Consider the following 19,027-nt stretch of genomic DNA (forward strand, 5'->3'; position numbering starts at 1 on the left):
TTAGGTAAACAGCAGTTAGCAAAGCCATCAAAGCACATTTTTTTAGCATTCTACTTGGAAAACAATAATGGCTGAGCTACTGTAAATCGAGTAGTCCAAGAAGGTGACATTTGAAGAGATCTGACTTAAGTAAGAGACCAGATGATTCAAAGGAAGGAATAAGTGGGCTCTGGAATGGGAACATGGTTGGGATATTTGAAAACAGCAGGAAGAATGCTGAGGTAGACCAGAAGGAGAAAGAGGCAGGCAATTAGCACCAAGAGGTAAGCAAGAGCCAGACAGGGCAGGGCCCTCAGGCCATGGGAAGGAGCTGGAATTTTATTCTTAGTTTCTGAAAAGCCACTGAAGTTTTACGCAAGGAAATAACATGCTGAATTACTGTTTTTAGAAAAATGAGTCTGCCTACCTTGTGATGTAATAAGAGTATTAAAGTGGAAACAAGAAGGTTTTTAAAAGGTTGGACTGGAGTGAACCCTCTATGGTCTTATACCACAGGTAAGTGACATTCTTAATCTTACAAATGGGAAAGAGGAGGGGACATGACATGACACCATAACTATCACACAATGAAAATTAAGGCAGAGCTTTGCCTAGCAGAGTTATGCATGGTTTTGTGGCAAGGCTGTACTCTAAGAAATGTACAGGTCTCTACGTACAGGGATCTCCAACTGGGGGGAAGAAAGGGGATCAATGAAAGCATTTCTAAAGCAAACAAGTGTAAATTTATGGAATTCCTATTTTTAGAATCAGAAACAAGAATGACCAAATGTGCACTTTCTCTACCAGCTGGGGCTTTAAACTTGGTATATCTCCTTAAGCATTTCTACTTACCTTGACGGAGTAAGCCAATGAGATGGTGACAGCAAGTGGAAGACCTTCTGGCACGGCTACCACTAAAACCGTAACTCCAATAATGAAGAACTTCACAAAATATTGTATGTAAATCGGTGTGCACTCAGCAAGCCATGGTCTCTTCTGAACCCAGAATGTATCAATTACGAAATATAATACTAGAATGATAACTGTGATGGCAGACATCAACAAACCTTTCCGTACACAAAGAAAAGAAAAATGTAATTATTTAAATATTCCCGACACTACCCATTGTCAGTTACAAACTGGCCACTGGAAGAATTGTAACTGGTTTGGTAACCCCTTATTTTAATTTCTCTGGGAAAGTGTTAACCTCTTTTTTTTTGCACTTGATATTGTCACTTTTAATTTTTGTGTCCAAATATAGCCCTGTCCTCAGGAGAACTGGGAGAAAAGTATTCATAATTCTTTCCTAGATTCCATCTTCAGTCTTCCATTAAAGCTGAGACAAAATAATAGGCAATGACAAGGAAATACCAAAAGCTTTGCATAAACTGGTGCTTTACAAGTTGGTAACTTGCCTGTTGCTACAAGAGAATCCAGTAAGAATCTGATGAATGAGGAAATCTGAAATTAAATATTCAATGCTACTTTTTATATTAAAACAGTTACCTGAATTACTATTTTTAGTCTATTCTTACTACTTCATTAACTTAGAAAAATAAGAGATAATCATATATTACTAATCATTCACCTCTATTTTGTGTTATTTAGCTCTTTAATAATGAGTATTAAAAAATAAGGCAAGTCCACATTTCTGGGTCTAATAACTCAAGGCAATGCTTACAAGACACCATCACTATCCTAAATTCACCCTTATTCCAAACACTACAGAGTCAGTATTACCATTTGCCTACATATTACAAAAAAGCAAATATTTGCTATTAGATAGTAAGATTTTTGAGGACAGAAATAAAAAGTTAACCTTTCCCCAACATATTCCAGGAAGTAACAGGATAATGCAATTTTAGTGATTTTTAGTAATATATGTTGACTGACAAAGGTGATACTGTTGGAGGGCATGCTCTTTTTATCTAAGAGCTTTTTAAAAAAAAAATAAATAGAGTAAGTAGTTTTTTCAACATGTGCTTTCTAGGGATGACAACAATTCAGTAATTTTAGCCTCACCAGGATGATGCTCTAATCCATTTATTTATCTAAATGATAACTTTTAGAAAAACACTTTAATTTTTCACAAATACTGAAAAGATGAACAAAATATGTGGTAAAATTTCTTTTTGTAAAAATATAATTGGGTAACCTCACTGCTAGCCCTTTATATTGTTCCCAAAACAGTTCAGAGCTGAGGGCATAGGCTTGTGAATGGGGCAGACTTATGCACTAATCCTACCATGACCACTTACTAGCTAATTGACAGAGGACATGACATGGCTCTCAATTGCACCGTGGAGATAACAGCCTAAGCTGCCATGACTATTATGAGGATCTAGAATAACTCAAAAGGCCTGGTACATTGTGAATAAAACTGAAAATATTTTTAACTCCCTTTCCACTCACAAAGCAATAATTTTTCAGCTGTCTGTCAGAAAATGATTTTTTTAAAGCAGAAAGTTAATGTATTTTAAAACAAAACAACTTATTTCCTTTGTATATCATACCTGCTTTGCCAATCTGAACAGCCAGCTTTGTAAGTTTCCCTTGTAAAACAGATTTTTCCTTTTTTGGCAGATTTGCTTTCTTTTTGTCTTTTTCATCACTGTCTCCACCATCCTCACTCTTCAAAGGCTGCATTTCCATGGCTGCACCATCCTGGGCTTTTGCTACATTTAAGAGCAAATGTAATTTCATTGCATTTTAAAGGCACACATAACTTGACATTCTGAAGCAAATTTTGAAAAAAATCAGTTTTCTTTTAGAAACTAGAAAAGATTTAAACATTCTGCTTTGTGTGTGCATGTGTGTATGTCCACCCAGATAAAAAAAAGACAACAGTGAGACTTCGTTGTGAAACACTGCACCAGATTTGAGAATGTTGTGCTAGGTAATGCAGATGAGGTATAGGAAGAATAAACTTGAACAACTAAATCATTTCTTTTCCCCTGTGTTGTGTTAGGTAATGAGACTTACTCAAAACATCACAAATCACTTCCATATAATTTATGACCGTAACGTACATTATATATCGTCTTACACATACAGAAATATCTATCTGTACATATTCTTAAACAGATGCAAAAAATATTAATTATATATTTTGTTTCTTATGCATTTTTGCTGGTAATAATATAGTAATTACTAGTATAATACCCAAAATATTTAAGTTGAAAGTTACCTACATCTGGATTTTTCTATACTTGCAACCACAAATCACAATTAAAACCTTATTAACATTGTGAAGGCAGCATGACTAAAGGCACTAACAGGAAGAGTTTAACCAAGTTAATATATATTATTGATTTTCCTTGCTACATGTATCTTATACTTTTGGATAAATGCAGCACACATTAGATAAATTTTTGGATATAATGAAAAGAATCTAACTGTACTTTATCCTCCTCAATTTACCTTTGTTGCGATTCTCAATAGCTCCATCTTGTTTCTTATCTGTAGGAACAAAACGGGAATTAAAGCTTTCCAAAAGAAATGAATACAGCCATGCTAAATTATGCAAAGGTAGTTCACATTTCTGTAACAGCAATGTTACACAATGGTATGTGTGTTTGTTTGTGTGTACAGATTAGAAAGCACCTGGCTTGGAATGACCTACTGGGTCAATCACTCCCTGGGTCTAAACCACAGGGGAATAGTCCAAAATAACTTTTGTATCTATACTTGTTTTATTTCTCCTAAGGCTTTACTCTTTTTTTATGCTGTAATAAACCCAAAATAATACAAGAGGTTTTCAAACTAAATACAGATATAATCCTAAGAAAGCATAAAACGACGGGGTAGAGAGGGAGGGAGGAATGTCACAGAAACAAAATAAGGAGGACAGCTTTGATGGGAATGAGAACAGAAACAGTATGCATAAAGACAGGGGAGGAAAGTAAGTAAAACTAGAACATGAATGTACTGTCAGTTAAGATAATTCTAATAAATGGCTTAGATTTGGAGAAAAGAGAAAGATGAGAATGCCTGAAGCAATAAAGTCATCAAGGAAGGAATGGGTCTATTGTTTGGAAGTAGGCAGGGTAATATTAGAAATGACAAAGAGGAAGCAGAATCATTCAGCCTACTTCTTCCAACTACTCTATCAAGGAGAACTACCTTCAAACTGGAAAACATGGAACAAGTGTGATCAAGAAGGAACAGAGGCTCAAGATAAATGAGGAGATAGTAAGAGAACCCCTAGCTACTTTCAATGACCTCAAGTCAGAAGAGGGACCGTAGAGCCACATTCCGGACTACTAACGGAACTGAGACCGATTTCCCTACCCTGGACTGCTTTTGACTAGGGGGAGGGCTGACAGTCCAGATGAAAAAAATAGTGTCTGGTTCTATTACAAACAAAAAACAAACAAACAAAAAAATGCAAGAATCAAAACCGGTAGACAATGAGTTAGTTAATAATTCCTGGGAATACCTTTGGATTAATAAAAACAGAGATGTAAGATATAAAAAAAGGTGCTTACTGGAAAAGCCACTGTGGAGTCAGTAAGAACAAAGTCATGATGTAAACCTCCCTTTCTTTTTTAATAGGGCCCCTTGACCAGACCCCTGTAAATTAGGATGGGGCACACTGGATGGTCAAGAGCACAGACTCATGAACCAGGCCAAGCAGGTCTGACGTGCCACTTACTAGATTTTTTACTGGGGGCAATTTACACGACCTCCACAAGCCTCAGGCTACTCATCAGGAACGAGAGTCTTTACATAATAGTGAAGATTAATGAGAAAATGCATATATAAAGCATTAAATAAAGGGTATCATTACTACCGTTTTCAAATTGCCTTCCACTCTATCTTATGAAACCTAAAGAGGCACATGGGAGGCCTATGGTTGAGAGGGAGGTAAAATCTAGAATGTGGAGCTTGCTACTCTCACTTTCAGCAAGAATTTTTCAAACACACTTTTGTTTAAAATTAAGATTTCACAGGTAAAGAAAAAATCCAAAGAACGAAACACATAAATATTAAAAACACTGCTGTAGTTAGAGCAAAGATTTTAGCAAGGCCATTTACTTTAGATCTCAAAATACTTATGTGTGTGAGAGAAATATAGGCTGATAACAGATTACTTCAAGGGACAGTGCACCCACAGTGGATCACAATGAAGATCTTCATATCTAACAAAGAGCTGAATATAACATGACAAACATAGTAGGTGTCAGAGAGAAGTCTTGGTCTTATGTCCGAAAACCAACTCCATGAGTACAGGCTGGAAAATCGCATAGAAAACTTGAAAAAAATTAAAAGCTTAATGAGACCAAAATATGGTAAGGCTGACAAAAAGAAAAACAAAACACAAAACTACTACTAAAGTAGCAGAAAAAAAATAACCAAACAGGAAGTGGGAGTTCACTTTTTCTGGTCAGACGACAAGATGATTCTAAAACTAGAGAATAAACAGAATAAAGGCAATGGAAGTATTCAAGAAGATGAATTTACCCCATGGTAAAAGGGATTGATGCCTTCACTAAAAGGCTTTCCAGGATATTTAATCTAAAAGAAAAACTCCCCTTCCAGTAATTCTACCACTTGAAAGCACAATATTGCGTAATAGCGTAACTTTCTGTAGAGTTTTTCAGAATGAAGCTCATGATATAAGAGTGTGTTTTGTGCAGTTCTTACAATTAGTTGCCATATTTCCAAATACCAATTTTTATAGCAAATTGACATTCTTACTTTTCTTTTCCTTTTTCTTCTCATCTTTCTTCTCTTCCTCTTCACCTCCCGCTCCAAGTAAGGTAAAGATAATTCCAGTTTGAGAATTTACACCTACAGCAGTAACTACCATCCTTCCAGAGCCTTCCATTACGTGAGTACCTACAACAGAAAACTTGTCTTTAATATCCTTAATATTTAATAAAACTCAATAAGTAAAATATTAAATAAAATCTAAATTCTTATGCTTAAGATTTTACTCTGTAATCACTCATATCTGTGTTCAATGCTTAACTCTACCACTCATTTATCATGTGATACTGGGCAAATTACAGTATCTCAATTCCTCTTCTATAAAATGGATGTAACAGATCTACGATGAGACCCAAACCTATAAATGTTAAGTGGTTAGCACAGTGCCTAGAATTTGTAGGGGTTCAGTAAATGCTCAATTTTTAAAATTATATCATCACCATCATCATCACATTTTTCTGAGAAATACTTGCTTGTGAAAGCAATGCGCTTATAACCAAAGGCATGCCACAGCAACAGATTCCCCACCCCCACCCCACCACCTCTGCCTAAGCCAGACTCTCATCCCAGGCCGCCTACATCACTGCAATAGCCTCCTATCTAGTCTATCTTTCCGGTTCATCCTACAATCAGTTTTAATCTTCTAAACTGTGATTTTTATCCCAAGCCTCCCATGGCTCAAAAACTTCTGAGACTACGTTGTCCCCTGGACTAAGTGCAACATCTTCACTGTAAGACCAACCAACCTTTCATTATTTTTCACCCACTACTTTAACATAAAATTACATTATAGAAAGCTAGGGAGCAGACATGGGAATACTGACTGAATTCAGACTGTCTCTCACATCAATTTTGAAAGCTGGCAGGCATTCTTATTCCTTTCTAAAAACTTGTCCAATATTACACAACTATTAAGTGGCAAGGCAAAGATTCAATCCTGCTCCGTCAGAGGACGGAGGACATAATTTTCTTACAATATAATGCTGATAAATTTGCTTCCAGTTCACCAACTTGAGCAGCCACACCTCTGAACCTTTTATCATTCATTCAAAGGGTTCCTACCTTTCTAATATTTTGGTGGATTTTAAGTAGCTTTCTAACTTAATTATTTTGTTTAACAGAATTAAATATTCTTGACTGTTATCACTCATTTGATCTCCTAGTTCACAACCACCTGTAGGACAGAGTCTATAGCACCTACCACTATCTTATTTAACAAGTCAAGACTCAAAGCTTGTTTGCTAAGTAAGATCATAAAGCATATGCACTTACTCCATTACCTAAGAATTTATACTTGACTATTAATTAAATTATGGCCTAACTTATCCAATATGAATTTTTAGGCTTTTGATTTTCTTGCTTTAAACATATATGTATTTTTAATATTTACTAATTATTAGTTTCTCTTCCAGTGAAAAGGCAAGGGAAATAAAATTCAGGATAGTGAAACAGTATTTACTGGGCAAATACTATGTGTAAAAGACAATTTGCTTCTTTTAATAATTCTGGCTTTTGGCGCATTTCAATTTATGATGTTCTATTCTCTCTCATCACAGGTAATCATATGTTGGCAGTAAATGTGCTCAAAGTTTTTGCTCTGGTCATATCTCTACTGCTAACTAAAAAATTGCTTTTATAAATCTAAATTTAATAAGCCAAGAACAGCAGTGAGAGATGGCATCATGAGAATAAATTTAAAAATGAATGCATCTCATGTTTTTTAGTACATTTTTGGAACAGGGAAATAAATGCAGAAAAACTTTCCCACCCGTACTGCGATAAGGGACTCTACAAAGTTATTTCAATCTTTTCTTAAGCATGGAAAATTTATTGAGTTCTCTTGGTATATTTGGTGCGTTGGGAACCTGAATATATATATAAACTTCTCAGGCGTTTCTGTAAAAACAAGAAAGGACCAAAGTTCAGTTAAAGGATGTTAACCCGAAGAGCTAAGCACTAAATAAATAGATTAGATGTACATAAAGTCCATGAAATATATATGGCAAAAAGTCAAGAGGAGACTTTTGCTTCACCAAATATCATGGCCCAGTTAGTTTATAGAGGTAAGGTAGGATCAGATAGCTTCTCTCTCTTTTGGAAAGATTACAGACTTCATCTGGTTAACATTAAATACTGTTTCTTAGAAGTACGGCAAGAAATGAGTAAAGTAAGTATACATTATCCTCATATGAGGTCTATCCAGAAAAAGTGTAGCCATTGTTAATGTAACAACAATGGTTTGTGTGGCATAGATGTAATCTGGCAGCCAAGGAGAGTGGACTGGAATGTGCGTACATGAATAATGACGATTTCACTGTACTGGTCAGTGGAGGTGGTAGACACCCTTCAGTGAGAATGTATACTATGTGGCCATCATGTTCAAAATGACTGAGCAAGCAGAGCAACAAATCCACATCAAATTTTCCACTAAGCTTCAACATTCCTCCACGGAATCTATTCAGATGATTTGGAAGGCTGCAGCTATGGGCAACTGGTGATTGGCTGCTTCATCATGACAACACGCCCGTTCACGGATCATGTCTTGTACAGAGTTTTCAGTGAAACATCACTTCACCCAGGTGACTCAGCCCTCCGATTGGGCACCTTGCGACTTCCAGCTTTTTCCCAAACTAAAATCACCTTTGAAAGGGAAGAGATTTCAGACTCCTGATGAGATTCAGGAAAATATGACAGGGTATCTGATGGCAACTGGGAGAACTGTGAGGTCCCAAGGTGCCTACTTTGAAGGGGAGTGAGGCATCACTGTCCTATGTACAATGTTTCTTGTACCTTCTTTAACAAATGCCTCTATTTTCCATATTACGTGTCCGGATACTTCCTGGACATCTCATATATCCAAAGTATTGTCTATTTGGAATAAATTACACACAGATACATTAATATAAAGTAAAACTCAAATAAGAGTACAGACATTCTTAGTGGTGGTGTAAGATACTGAAGGCATACAAATCTCAAGATTTTTTTCAAAGAAATGTCTATATTACAACAGAAACTTTTACCCTATTCATAGTAGTTTACAAATGTACGCACACGTAATTACTCTGATTTTTAGTGGTGGGATGTTCTGCTATGTGCTTTTTTGGCACACATTTGCGAATCTTAAAAATGTTAACAGTTAAACTTAGGTATGTGTCCCTAAGTTGTGGTTCTAAACTGAACTGATCCTTGTCACAGGTTTGCATTTGGTTTCAGTAAAACCATATTCAACCAACTGAAATATAAAATTCAGAGAAGAGCTGAAAAATTATGGTTGCCAAATAATCAAATAGTTAAAATCAGCTGGAATCTCCTTATAATGTATAGAATGTTAGCGTTTCATTAACATCTGAAAATAATAATAGAAGACAAGTAGACAACAATTTGCTTCCTCCAAACTCTAGAGTAACACAATCTAATGTATTTTAGAAGGCAACTTGTAATTGTTTCCATCATCTTTTCCATTTCACTTCCAATTAACTTAGGCCAACCTATCAGAGTCAGGCTATTATAAGAACTGTCTAAGTAGACAACTACTTCTTCCCCTTTTCAAACAGAGTACCATCACCCATACAAATCCTTCCGTTGTCCATTCTCGGAACATGTCTTAACCATGTGCAAATTTAATCTTGTCCTGTAAGATGTGATGCTATTCCTGGACCCATTGTTGATTAGTCATATAATCTTTGAAAAATAGTTTATGTTTTAGACTCTGTCTTCAGTAATTTAATGTGGAAGTGGAATTAAGTAAACTAACAGTTTTATCAGTTCTTTTCTTTTAAAAAACATTTTATTTATTTATTTTGAGAGAGAAAGGTGGGGAAAAGATAGAGAAAAAACATCAATCTGAGAGAGAAGCATCCATTGGTTGCTTTCTGCACCAGCCCCGATTCCAGATTGAAGAGCAACCCAGGCATGCGCCCTGACAGGGAACTGATCCGGTGACCTTTCGCTTTGAGGAAATGATGCCCAACCCACTGAGCCACAGTCGTCAGGGCTTATCAATTCTTTAAAAAAAAACCCCCAAAACCCTGTTCTTTGTAGAACATCACAGAGAATCCACTAATTTGCTTTAAACACAATCATTCTTCAATTTTGTATTTCAACAAGTTGTAAACATGAATGTGATACGGAAAAACAGAACAATTCAATAGAGATCATTTAACTTATATTTTAGTTTTATTGTTAAACTAACATTACCTAACTCTGACTCTCAAATCTCTTGAGTTTTTTTGGACTTAGTTTCCTTCATTTGTAAACTACAGCTCTGGATTCAAAGATCTGTGACAGCTTATCCAAAAAAAAAAAAAAAAAATCGTTAAGTATTATAAAGATTAGGCCAGCATAAAATTCAGAATCCTCCTCACATTATTAGTTTTTCAGGAAACCACATTTGCTGACAATGGTATACAGTTGTGAGGGGAAACAAAGTTTAAAGTTATAAAAGAAATTCATACCTGATAGAAGTAAGGGATCCTTATCTAAAGACTTCTTAACATGATCAGATTCACCAGTCAGTGAGCTTTCATCTATTTTAAGATCATTGCCTTGAATAAGTATGCCATCCGCTGGAAGAAGATCACCTAAAACAAAAAACAATAATGTGCTAAACTGTAAACAACATTACAGTAATTTTACATTTAGTGTCAAATCTATTCTCTTTTTTACTTACCATATTTCACTTGAGCAATATCTCCAACAGTAATGTCAGCTACAGGTATCTGAATGACCTGCCCACCCCTGATGACTGTGAACTTCTGTTCTTGTTCAATTCGACTCTGCAAACCTCTAAACTGCTTTTCCTTACTCCAGTCATTGAAAGCTGTCACTAATACTACACATACTACTGACAAGAGGATTGCAGCTCCTTCAATCCAACCAGTTTCACCTTCACCTTCTTCTTCTCCAACAGAAACTTCTCCACAAACTATTTGGAAAGAAAGAAAAATGCTCATGAAAAAGAATTCTGAACTGATGGCAACAGACACGTGGTAAGTTAATTATAATCTTTATATACCTAGTTAATTTTACTTATAGCTCTAAATACCTCACTGAACTTAAAGCACTCTACAATAACAAAAATGCTTACTATGTCAATTTCAAGTTCCCCGACTCTAAAGATTCTCAACCTCAGGATAGGGAGACACTCTAGGACTGGAGAAAATGAAATCTTGGTCCTAAGACAAGTTACTTATTTATGACACTTGGTTTCTTCAAATGTCAAATTAGGATACCACCACCTACCCTAGAGTGCTGTCATGAGGACTCAATGAGAAGACATTTGTAAAGTAAGTAGAGCAGTGGCTAAGACATCCTTTCACATTAAACCCGGGGTCAATGCTATTAATAATTACATATGGTAACCAAGACACCCATGAAAAGTAGTATGTGCTTCCCATGAATCATGTTTATTTACTGTATTAATTTTACTGGAATATGATTAAATGTTGGCTTTCGTAACATGAAAAGTTAAGTGTTACTCATTAATTTAACTATTTGAGCACCTGCTCTATGTGTCAGACACCATTTTGGGAGCTAGGGAGACCAGATTCCTCTCCTCAGAGAACCCATCTTCAGATTGGTAGATGCAGATGAAGTATAAAGAATTCAGATAATAAAACATGAATAATGAATATCAGATATCGTAAGTCCCAGAAGAATATTAAACATGATGGTGTGCTTACAAAAGAAAGAGGGCTAAGTGTACTTGGACGAACAGAGAAGGCCCCCCAGGAGTATCCTTGATATCTGACCTAGGAGCCAAATGATAAACAGGCACTAACCATAGAGCTCTAAGAATGCTATTTCCAGGGACAGACTGAAGTCAGTACAAAGGCTCTACGGCAAAAAAGAATTTGAACAAAGACAGAGGAGAGAAAAAAACAAGCAAAAACTTCAAACTCTAGATTCAACCAATGGTAAAGAAATTATGGAACAGTGCTTTATGGACTTTAGGATATAATTTATTTATGTGTATAAAAATCAATTCAATGCATCATGACCAGCATTTTGAAAAGTAGAACAGAACAAAATAGAACAGATACACATGTAGTAAAGGTGCATATTGTTTCTTAAAAGCTTACTTTGGTTATTTATAAATTCACATGAAGGCATATGTTCTTCTGCATTCCTACATAAAGTTCTTTCTGGTTGAGAGTTGAGCTGAAATCTCTGAAAGTCAATGGTTATATCTTAGGACAGGCAAAGTAAGAAAAGGATGATTCAGTAAGAAAGAATGAGTAAATGAATGACACTAGAAATGATTAAAGCATATTCTAGAATAATGAGCATGAACTGAAGACAGGATTGAGGTGCAAGGCTGCTGAATAAAGATTAATCTGGGACAGTTATGAAGGACAGATGAAGGGAGAAAAGACAGGGCTAAAGTAAGATCAATTGGGGATGAAAGAATGATGTAAACATTCACAAAAAATTTGGCTCATATTTCATGAATGTGCAGTGGAATTTTCCAAAGACTGAATTACATGTGCTAAATGATATATTGAATACAGAAGCAAGTGGATTCTGAATATCTTTCAAGGGCTTGATGACACTGACAAATCTAGATTATCTTCCTAGCTGGACAGAATACCAGTATCTCCTTAAGAAATCTGGGAAAGGGCTTGTTGCTACATCCTACCAAGTCAAGTTCCGTAAAACTGTGTCCTGACCTTATTATTAACAAAATCTACTCCTGTTGAAATATTTTCCTTTAGTTGTCCTACAGTCTTGGGGAAAAAAAGTAAAAAGTAAAAAGTTTTTAATAGCCTGCTAATTCACTGAATTCTAGAATACCAACTCCCAGTATTCTATAATGACAGCTGGGTAAACTAAACACTAATGACTTTAGCTATATGTTGCTCAACATGGTATGACCCTTTTCAGATAAAAAAGGCACATTTACACATCCTCACACCTACCCTTTCATGCGCACATACATGAGCCAACACAGACACATTTACACAAAAGCACTTTCAAAGTATGGGAGGATATATATCAAATTGGTATAGTAGTAATCTCTAAGAAGCAGGACTTTCAGTGCACATTAATTTCTATGAACTGTTATTTCCCCCTCATATTTTTATAACAAAATATGTACTATTTTCTTGTCTTATTTAATAAAAATAAAAGCCTTTAGAATAAAGTTTTAAAAATAATCCGGCTTAATACCGACAAGAACATTGCCTAAATCCTTTCTTAGCTCCATCAGTTATTCTGAACCACAGGCAGTTCTGCCCCCTTTGGGATACTGGGCAATGCCTGGACACCTTCCTGATTGCACCACCTTGGGGTGGTACAGTGAACATGGCAACAAAGAATGTTTCAGTGCAAAATGTCAACAGTGTTGCTGCTGAGAAACCCTGATCTACACTGACCTCAGATAAACTGGCTCATTCTGTGATTAACTTTCTTTAGAGGAAAAAAAGTTTTCACATGAGCTCTAAGTATACCTTTGAAGGAAATTACTTTAAATGATTACCTAAGCCAACTTTCAGAGTAAGCAAGTACCTATTCAAGTCTTCATAACTTGAAATAAATAAGAATGAAACTTTCATGAACAAAGATATTTTGGTGAAATCACTCCTTTGATATATAAAATACTATTGGTTTACTTTATAGCTACTTAAATATACTAACCAAAACCCAAGCTTGATTTCCTAGCAGCTAGAATGTACTGTCTGAAACACACACTTTAAAATACCTTTTTTAAAAGAAAAATTTAAAAGGAAAATGAAGGCCATGGGAAGGTGGGAGAAAAACAAAACCTTTTGCAGCTGTAAGTTACAGCAAATCTACCATTCTATACTGTATTTTTCCACTAAGCAGAATACTTTGTAGTATAAACATTTCTAGAATGACAAGGAATTTACCCAAATCATGTACATAATTACATATTTTAAAAACTTCAAAAGTAATAGGTTGTGGAAGAGAATCTTGTTTTCGTAATGATTTTCCAAAAGATGAAAAATTATTTCACAATAGTGTTCTAAAAACCCTAAAAACAGTGATGGCACACGCGACATTGTATGTAATGGCTTAGCTCCTTGCCAGACACACAGTATGCATATATAGGCAGACTATATAACCTCTGTGTCTCACTGTAAAATGGAGGTGACACTACCTCTATCACAGGGTTATTGTGAAGATTATCTGAGGTAATACATTTAAAGAATTACTATGGTGTCTGGTACAGAGCAGAGTCCATAAATGCTGGTCTGCTGTTGTTATTATGTGTTAGGTAAGCTAATGAGCTGAACTTAAGCATCACACATAAAAGTTTTTCTTTTTTCCTCCCCAATTTACTTACGTGCATTATCCCCTTCTGGAGGTTGATAAAAAGAAAGGCCCAATGATACTATGGCTGCAATTTCTAATATAATTAAAGTGACATCTTGTAATGCTTCCCATACTAACTGAAGAAAGGTTTTTGGCTTTTTAGGAGGTATAAAATTCTTTCCAAACACTGCTTCTCTTCTTTCTATATCTGCAGGGTTTCCACTTAAACCTAATAAAAAGAAAGAAAATTTCAGTGAATGGTTTTACCACTTACAAGTGAAAATATCTATTTAATATTATTAAAACCACATTAATTCTTTATGTTTTAGATTCCAATTCATAAGATCCTATCAAAATGATTAATTTTTCTGCATTAGTCATGTTCAGAATTTAAATCACTACAAACATACGCAGTGCTTTAAAATAACATTTTAAGTAGGTAACTGAAAATTAAATTAAGAATTTTCACTTTTTAAACTGCTTATTTTTTGCAATACTATCTTATTCCACCTTGTAAACTGCTAGAGACTACAACTGATATGACGTTTTGGTCATTTTTATGTTGGAATTAAACATTTCTATGACCTTTACTTATGATGTTTCCCACCCAAAAAATGAAGAGCTTTATAAAGATATTTATTTTGCTTTACTTATTACATCGAGGTTAACTGAATCAAAGAGCACCTCTGATTTCACTTATATATAATGAAGAACAATGAAAAGTTTACCTATCACAAGCTCTAATATTTCTCTTACTAAAATGTCTGTTATGCTTGGATTGATAAGAGATTTGCAAGTCACACACACACAAAAAAACCACAACAAAAAAAATGCAGGAGACTTAGATTATTTCAGGTTTTACTTTTAGGATTTATTTTCAATTGAAGAAATATTGACTGACTGACCTACTGTCCCTGTTAGGGAAATAATATTATGCCTAGAGCATGGAATAAGAAAGCTATGAGGGAAGAGGCTAAGAGAGTTAGAGGAACATCAGTTTTGCCCTTCCTTCACCCTATTAAAAAAATTCTCCTTTAAATTAACCTGTTGATCCTGTCAAATTTAGATATATCCAAATTTGCTACTGCAAAGCATGTATGCAGGTACGTTACTGTGAGGTATGAGGGGGCCAGAGATACCAGGGTGATATCACTTTTAATTTATCATCACAGATTTATATTTATAATTAATTCAATTAACTTCAACGCCTTTTTTCTTTTTTCAAGAGCTCATTCTAAGAGAACATCAAAGAGGAAGACAGGAAAACAGCAGATTCCTGGAACACTCTGGGCTGTAAGTGTTTTAACTATTGATCTCCATGCAGAGGCAGGCAGAGGGTAGAAGAAAACAAAGTACAGTAGTAGCAGGAAAATGGAAACAACTGTATTTGAACAACAATAAAAAAAATAATATATAAAAAATAATTAAAAAACAAAGAAAATACATTGTTAGACTATACAATGAGAAATAAACATGTAGATTTTAAAGTAATTATTTTCTTCATTAAAGGTACCAAAAATATTCTCAGCATGTTTTCACTAGCAGCTCTAGGAAAGTTGGTCCATACTGGGAAGTTCAAAAACATATCACATTTCTGATGACAAAAGTCACCAACTGAAAGCTCCCACAGAGCTTAGGCTTTGACAGAAAGTCAATGGAAAGAAAGGCAGTGAAAGGCTGTAGCAATTGTTATTAGGGGGAGAGGCATCAGGAGAGAAGAAACTTGCAAATTCTAATTCAGGATCCACAGTTTCCTCAGACTAGAGCAATGCTGCTCAATCACACCTGACTGCAAACAGTTAACACTGGTCCATGGTTTAATTGTAGAGTAGGAAAACCAAAGCAGTGAGGTTTTCCACAAAAGTTATTTGTTTTAAAGAACTATACTTTGAGATGCTATTCTAAGATTATGTTCTTGCTGCTTTTCAAATTAAATGTCCTTTCCTTTTTTGAAAGGATGATATTAGATAGTGGGTAAATTTGCCTTTTATTTTAATGCCCTTCCTAGCAAAAATGAAAGACTATTTCTCCTCCCATCAGTCTTCGATGCTTTCTAAAAAACTGTTTGAAGATACGGTAATGTTCTATCAGTTTAGTTCACACTTAGTAGAAACCACCATTAATTACACATATAACACCAGGTAGTTTTAAATATTGCCACTGTAAATATAATTTATCAAAACTCACATTGGTTATGAGTATTTTATGTTAATTGCAGAATAAAACAGCAATAGAGCTTAAGATAGCTTAAACATACAAAAACTGGGAATGAAAAAAAGCAGCTGGTCCTATGGGTTATGATAATTCTTCCATAATACCACCACACATACAATGGAATTATGGAATAATTCTTCCATAATTCTTCCATGATACCACCACACATACAAGCACACACCTAGGTCACAATACCAATAAAGTTGTCTGGTTTGGGAGTTAGAAGACCTAAGTTCCAGTTCACCTACTGAAATCTAGTGTAAGTCACTTAAACTCTCTGGGGGTTGAGGGAAAGCATTAAAATTTGTTGATATAACTAACAAGATTGTTTTGAAGGACCAAAGGAAAAGATAAATAGTATGTGTATCATAAATGACAGGGTAGTAGTATTAAGAAAAAGGGAAGACAAGTTACAAAATGAACAATGTAGGTTTTAACTCCATTTAGGGGCAATTAATTTCTATTAATATAAAACGATAGGCTTATATAATTTAATTATAATGAAGGTAAGTGTTCTGTAACAATCACCTGTTCCCCAACAGATATTTATTGAATATCTACTACTTCCAAGGACTGTTCCACATGCTAAAGATTCAGTATGAACAACCCAAGTCCCGCATTCAGCAAGATTATATACTATATCATATATTATATTAGAGGAAGACAAAGACAATTAAAATAATATGGAGAGGACTGGCATTTATTCTAGGTACAATGGAAATCACAAGAATCTTATTTAAATTAGTTGTTTGAAGAGGGCAAGAGTGGGGGAAAAAGGCCTGTTGGGAGGCTGTTGCAGTACAAAGTAAGAGATGACAGAGGCTTGCATCTGGGTTTTGGATGTAGAGGCAGAGTGACTGATCTGCCGGGTATCTTGCAAAGAGATCGGACAAAACTTGCTCAAGGACAGGGTGTAAGTGAAAGAAAGGAAAAGAGGAGAATGTAATCCAGATTTGGAGGGGGGGGGCGGGGGGACCATGCATTTAAGTGGGTAGATGGTAGAGACATTTACCAAGAAAGAGCAGGCTTTGGGAATTGCAGAATTAGGTAGAAAAAGGGAGGGAGAAGTTAATGGGTCCCTTCTACAAGTTTACACATGAGATGCCCATTAAACAAACAAGCAAAGCTCCCTAGCAGACAGCTGGCTATCCACATTCAAAACTCAGGGAGAGATCTGAGCCAGAGTCGTCAATACACAGACGATTCTGGAGCCATGGGCCCAGTAAGAGCTCCTGGAAAGCTACTAAGTAGATAGGAAGAGAGCAAGACGGAAGCAAGAGCCTTAGAACAATCCAACATTTGACAGGGAAAGAGAAGCAAAAAGCAACAAAGAAGAAACAGAAGGGTGGGGAAGGGTGTTATGACACAAACAGGTTCATGCAATGCTAGGGAAACAGAAAAAAAGGTTTTTTTTAAAGTAATAGATAATGTGGTTGACTGTATCAATGGTGTTACAAAGGCTCAGTAAGATGAAGACAGAAAATGGACAACTGGCTTTCACTAGATAGAGGCTGGTAACCTTGATAAGAAATCCTCTAGTGCAGTGGTATGTAAAGAAGGTCTGATATGAAAGAACTGAACAGAGAATGGGAATGAGTAAGCGGAAACAATGAGTAAAGATAACTTTTTCCAGGAGTATGATGCAACAGGAGAATAAAGCAGTAAAGGTGAATTAAAATGGGCAAATCCATCCATTTTGCTTTTTACACATGAGTGATGGGTATTAAGGCAAGTTGTTTACCCAGGGAAAAGATCAAATAGAGACATTGATGATTCAGGAAACACAGGCTAATGCTAGAGTAAAGCCTTTAAAGGGGCAAGAGAAAACAGGATCCAGGGCATGAATGTTAGTCTATCATAGATACAGGAAGAAGCTTCCACTGTGAGGAGAAAGCAAAGTTCTTAGGGAAGAGATACAGTTATGCTGGTGGAACTGGTAATGAGACTATGGTCTGAGTTATAACAATAGAGTAGATGTGATATAAAATTAAGGACAACTTATGAACAAATGTAACTAGAAATTTGCTTAGTCCTGTTGGCTCAGTTGATTGTAGTTATAGCGGCAATGAGGCCAAGGGCAGGCATTGCACTGATCTCCTTACAGCCCAGTTAGCTTCACAAGAAAACCACCAAAAGCAGCCTCAGAATTATATACTTTTGGGTTCCAAATTCACCGTTGTGGGAAGTTAAAAAAAAAAAAAAGCCTGTATTTATTCTATAAATATGTAACAGCTTAAGAGTATTGCTATGTATTCAAAAAGGATGTATTATGGAATAAAATGCAAATTATATCAATAGATTAATGTTTTACAAGAAAATGTAGCATCCCAGCTTCTGGGACTATTAAAATTGTGTCTCGAGTTGGAAAATGCAGAGGGGAAATTACTGGAATGTAATAAACAGCTAGGTTGAACTGCAAATCATGGCTAATACACTATATATAGTATAGTCTTATCAAATTCTCTATTTGAAATTATGTCCTATTTGTATGTATGCTTGTGTACATGTGTCTGTGCTGTAACAGCGGCGGTGGCAGCAGCCGCCCTGACTTCTCTAAGTGAGGGCCACAGGAAAACATGCAGACCTAGAAAGCATGTAGAAATTTCTTTTTATGTGTGTTCTTCTTGGGAAACAGACCAATAACTCATTGTATTCCTTATTTCAAAAGACAAGGAGATCCCCCTCCCCCCAAAAATTTCAGTCACCAGTCTCAAGTCAAACTTACACATTCATTCCTAAATGCCTATCTACCATAACCCAAGCACTCTGATAGGCACTAAGCATACAAAGGAAAAGGAGCCAGACAGGATACCTTTCTCTGACACTTGCCATCAAGGAACTAAGTTTG

The 19,027-nt window shown here is 35.6% G+C and overlaps 1 protein-coding gene across 4 annotated transcripts in view; it reads right to left on the reverse strand.

Annotated features, from left to right (window-relative positions):
• ATP2B1 (ATPase plasma membrane Ca2+ transporting 1) overlaps positions 1–19,027 on the reverse strand; it is a 126,043-nt gene that overhangs the window by 38,616 nt on the left and 68,400 nt on the right. For all 4 annotated transcript variants that reach the window (XM_054580187.1, XM_054580189.1, XM_054580188.1 and 1 more), the window contains exons 3-9: positions 13,997–14,194; positions 10,361–10,615; positions 10,146–10,271; positions 5,680–5,820; positions 3,400–3,438; positions 2,493–2,654; positions 832–1,046 (exon numbers count right to left, since the gene is read on the reverse strand). In XM_054580187.1, the coding sequence (XP_054436162.1) occupies positions 832–1,046; positions 2,493–2,654; positions 3,400–3,438; positions 5,680–5,820; positions 10,146–10,271; positions 10,361–10,615; positions 13,997–14,194 (1,136 nt within the window). The remainder of the gene's footprint in view (positions 1–831; positions 1,047–2,492; positions 2,655–3,399; positions 3,439–5,679; positions 5,821–10,145; positions 10,272–10,360; positions 10,616–13,996; positions 14,195–19,027) is intronic.

This window comes from Pteronotus mesoamericanus, unplaced genomic scaffold (genome assembly GCF_021234165.1).
Source record: "Pteronotus mesoamericanus isolate MK-2021 breed Mesoamerican mustached bat unplaced genomic scaffold, CSHL_Meso_final contig_56, whole genome shotgun sequence".
Lineage (NCBI taxonomy): Eukaryota > Metazoa > Chordata > Mammalia > Chiroptera > Mormoopidae > Pteronotus > Pteronotus mesoamericanus.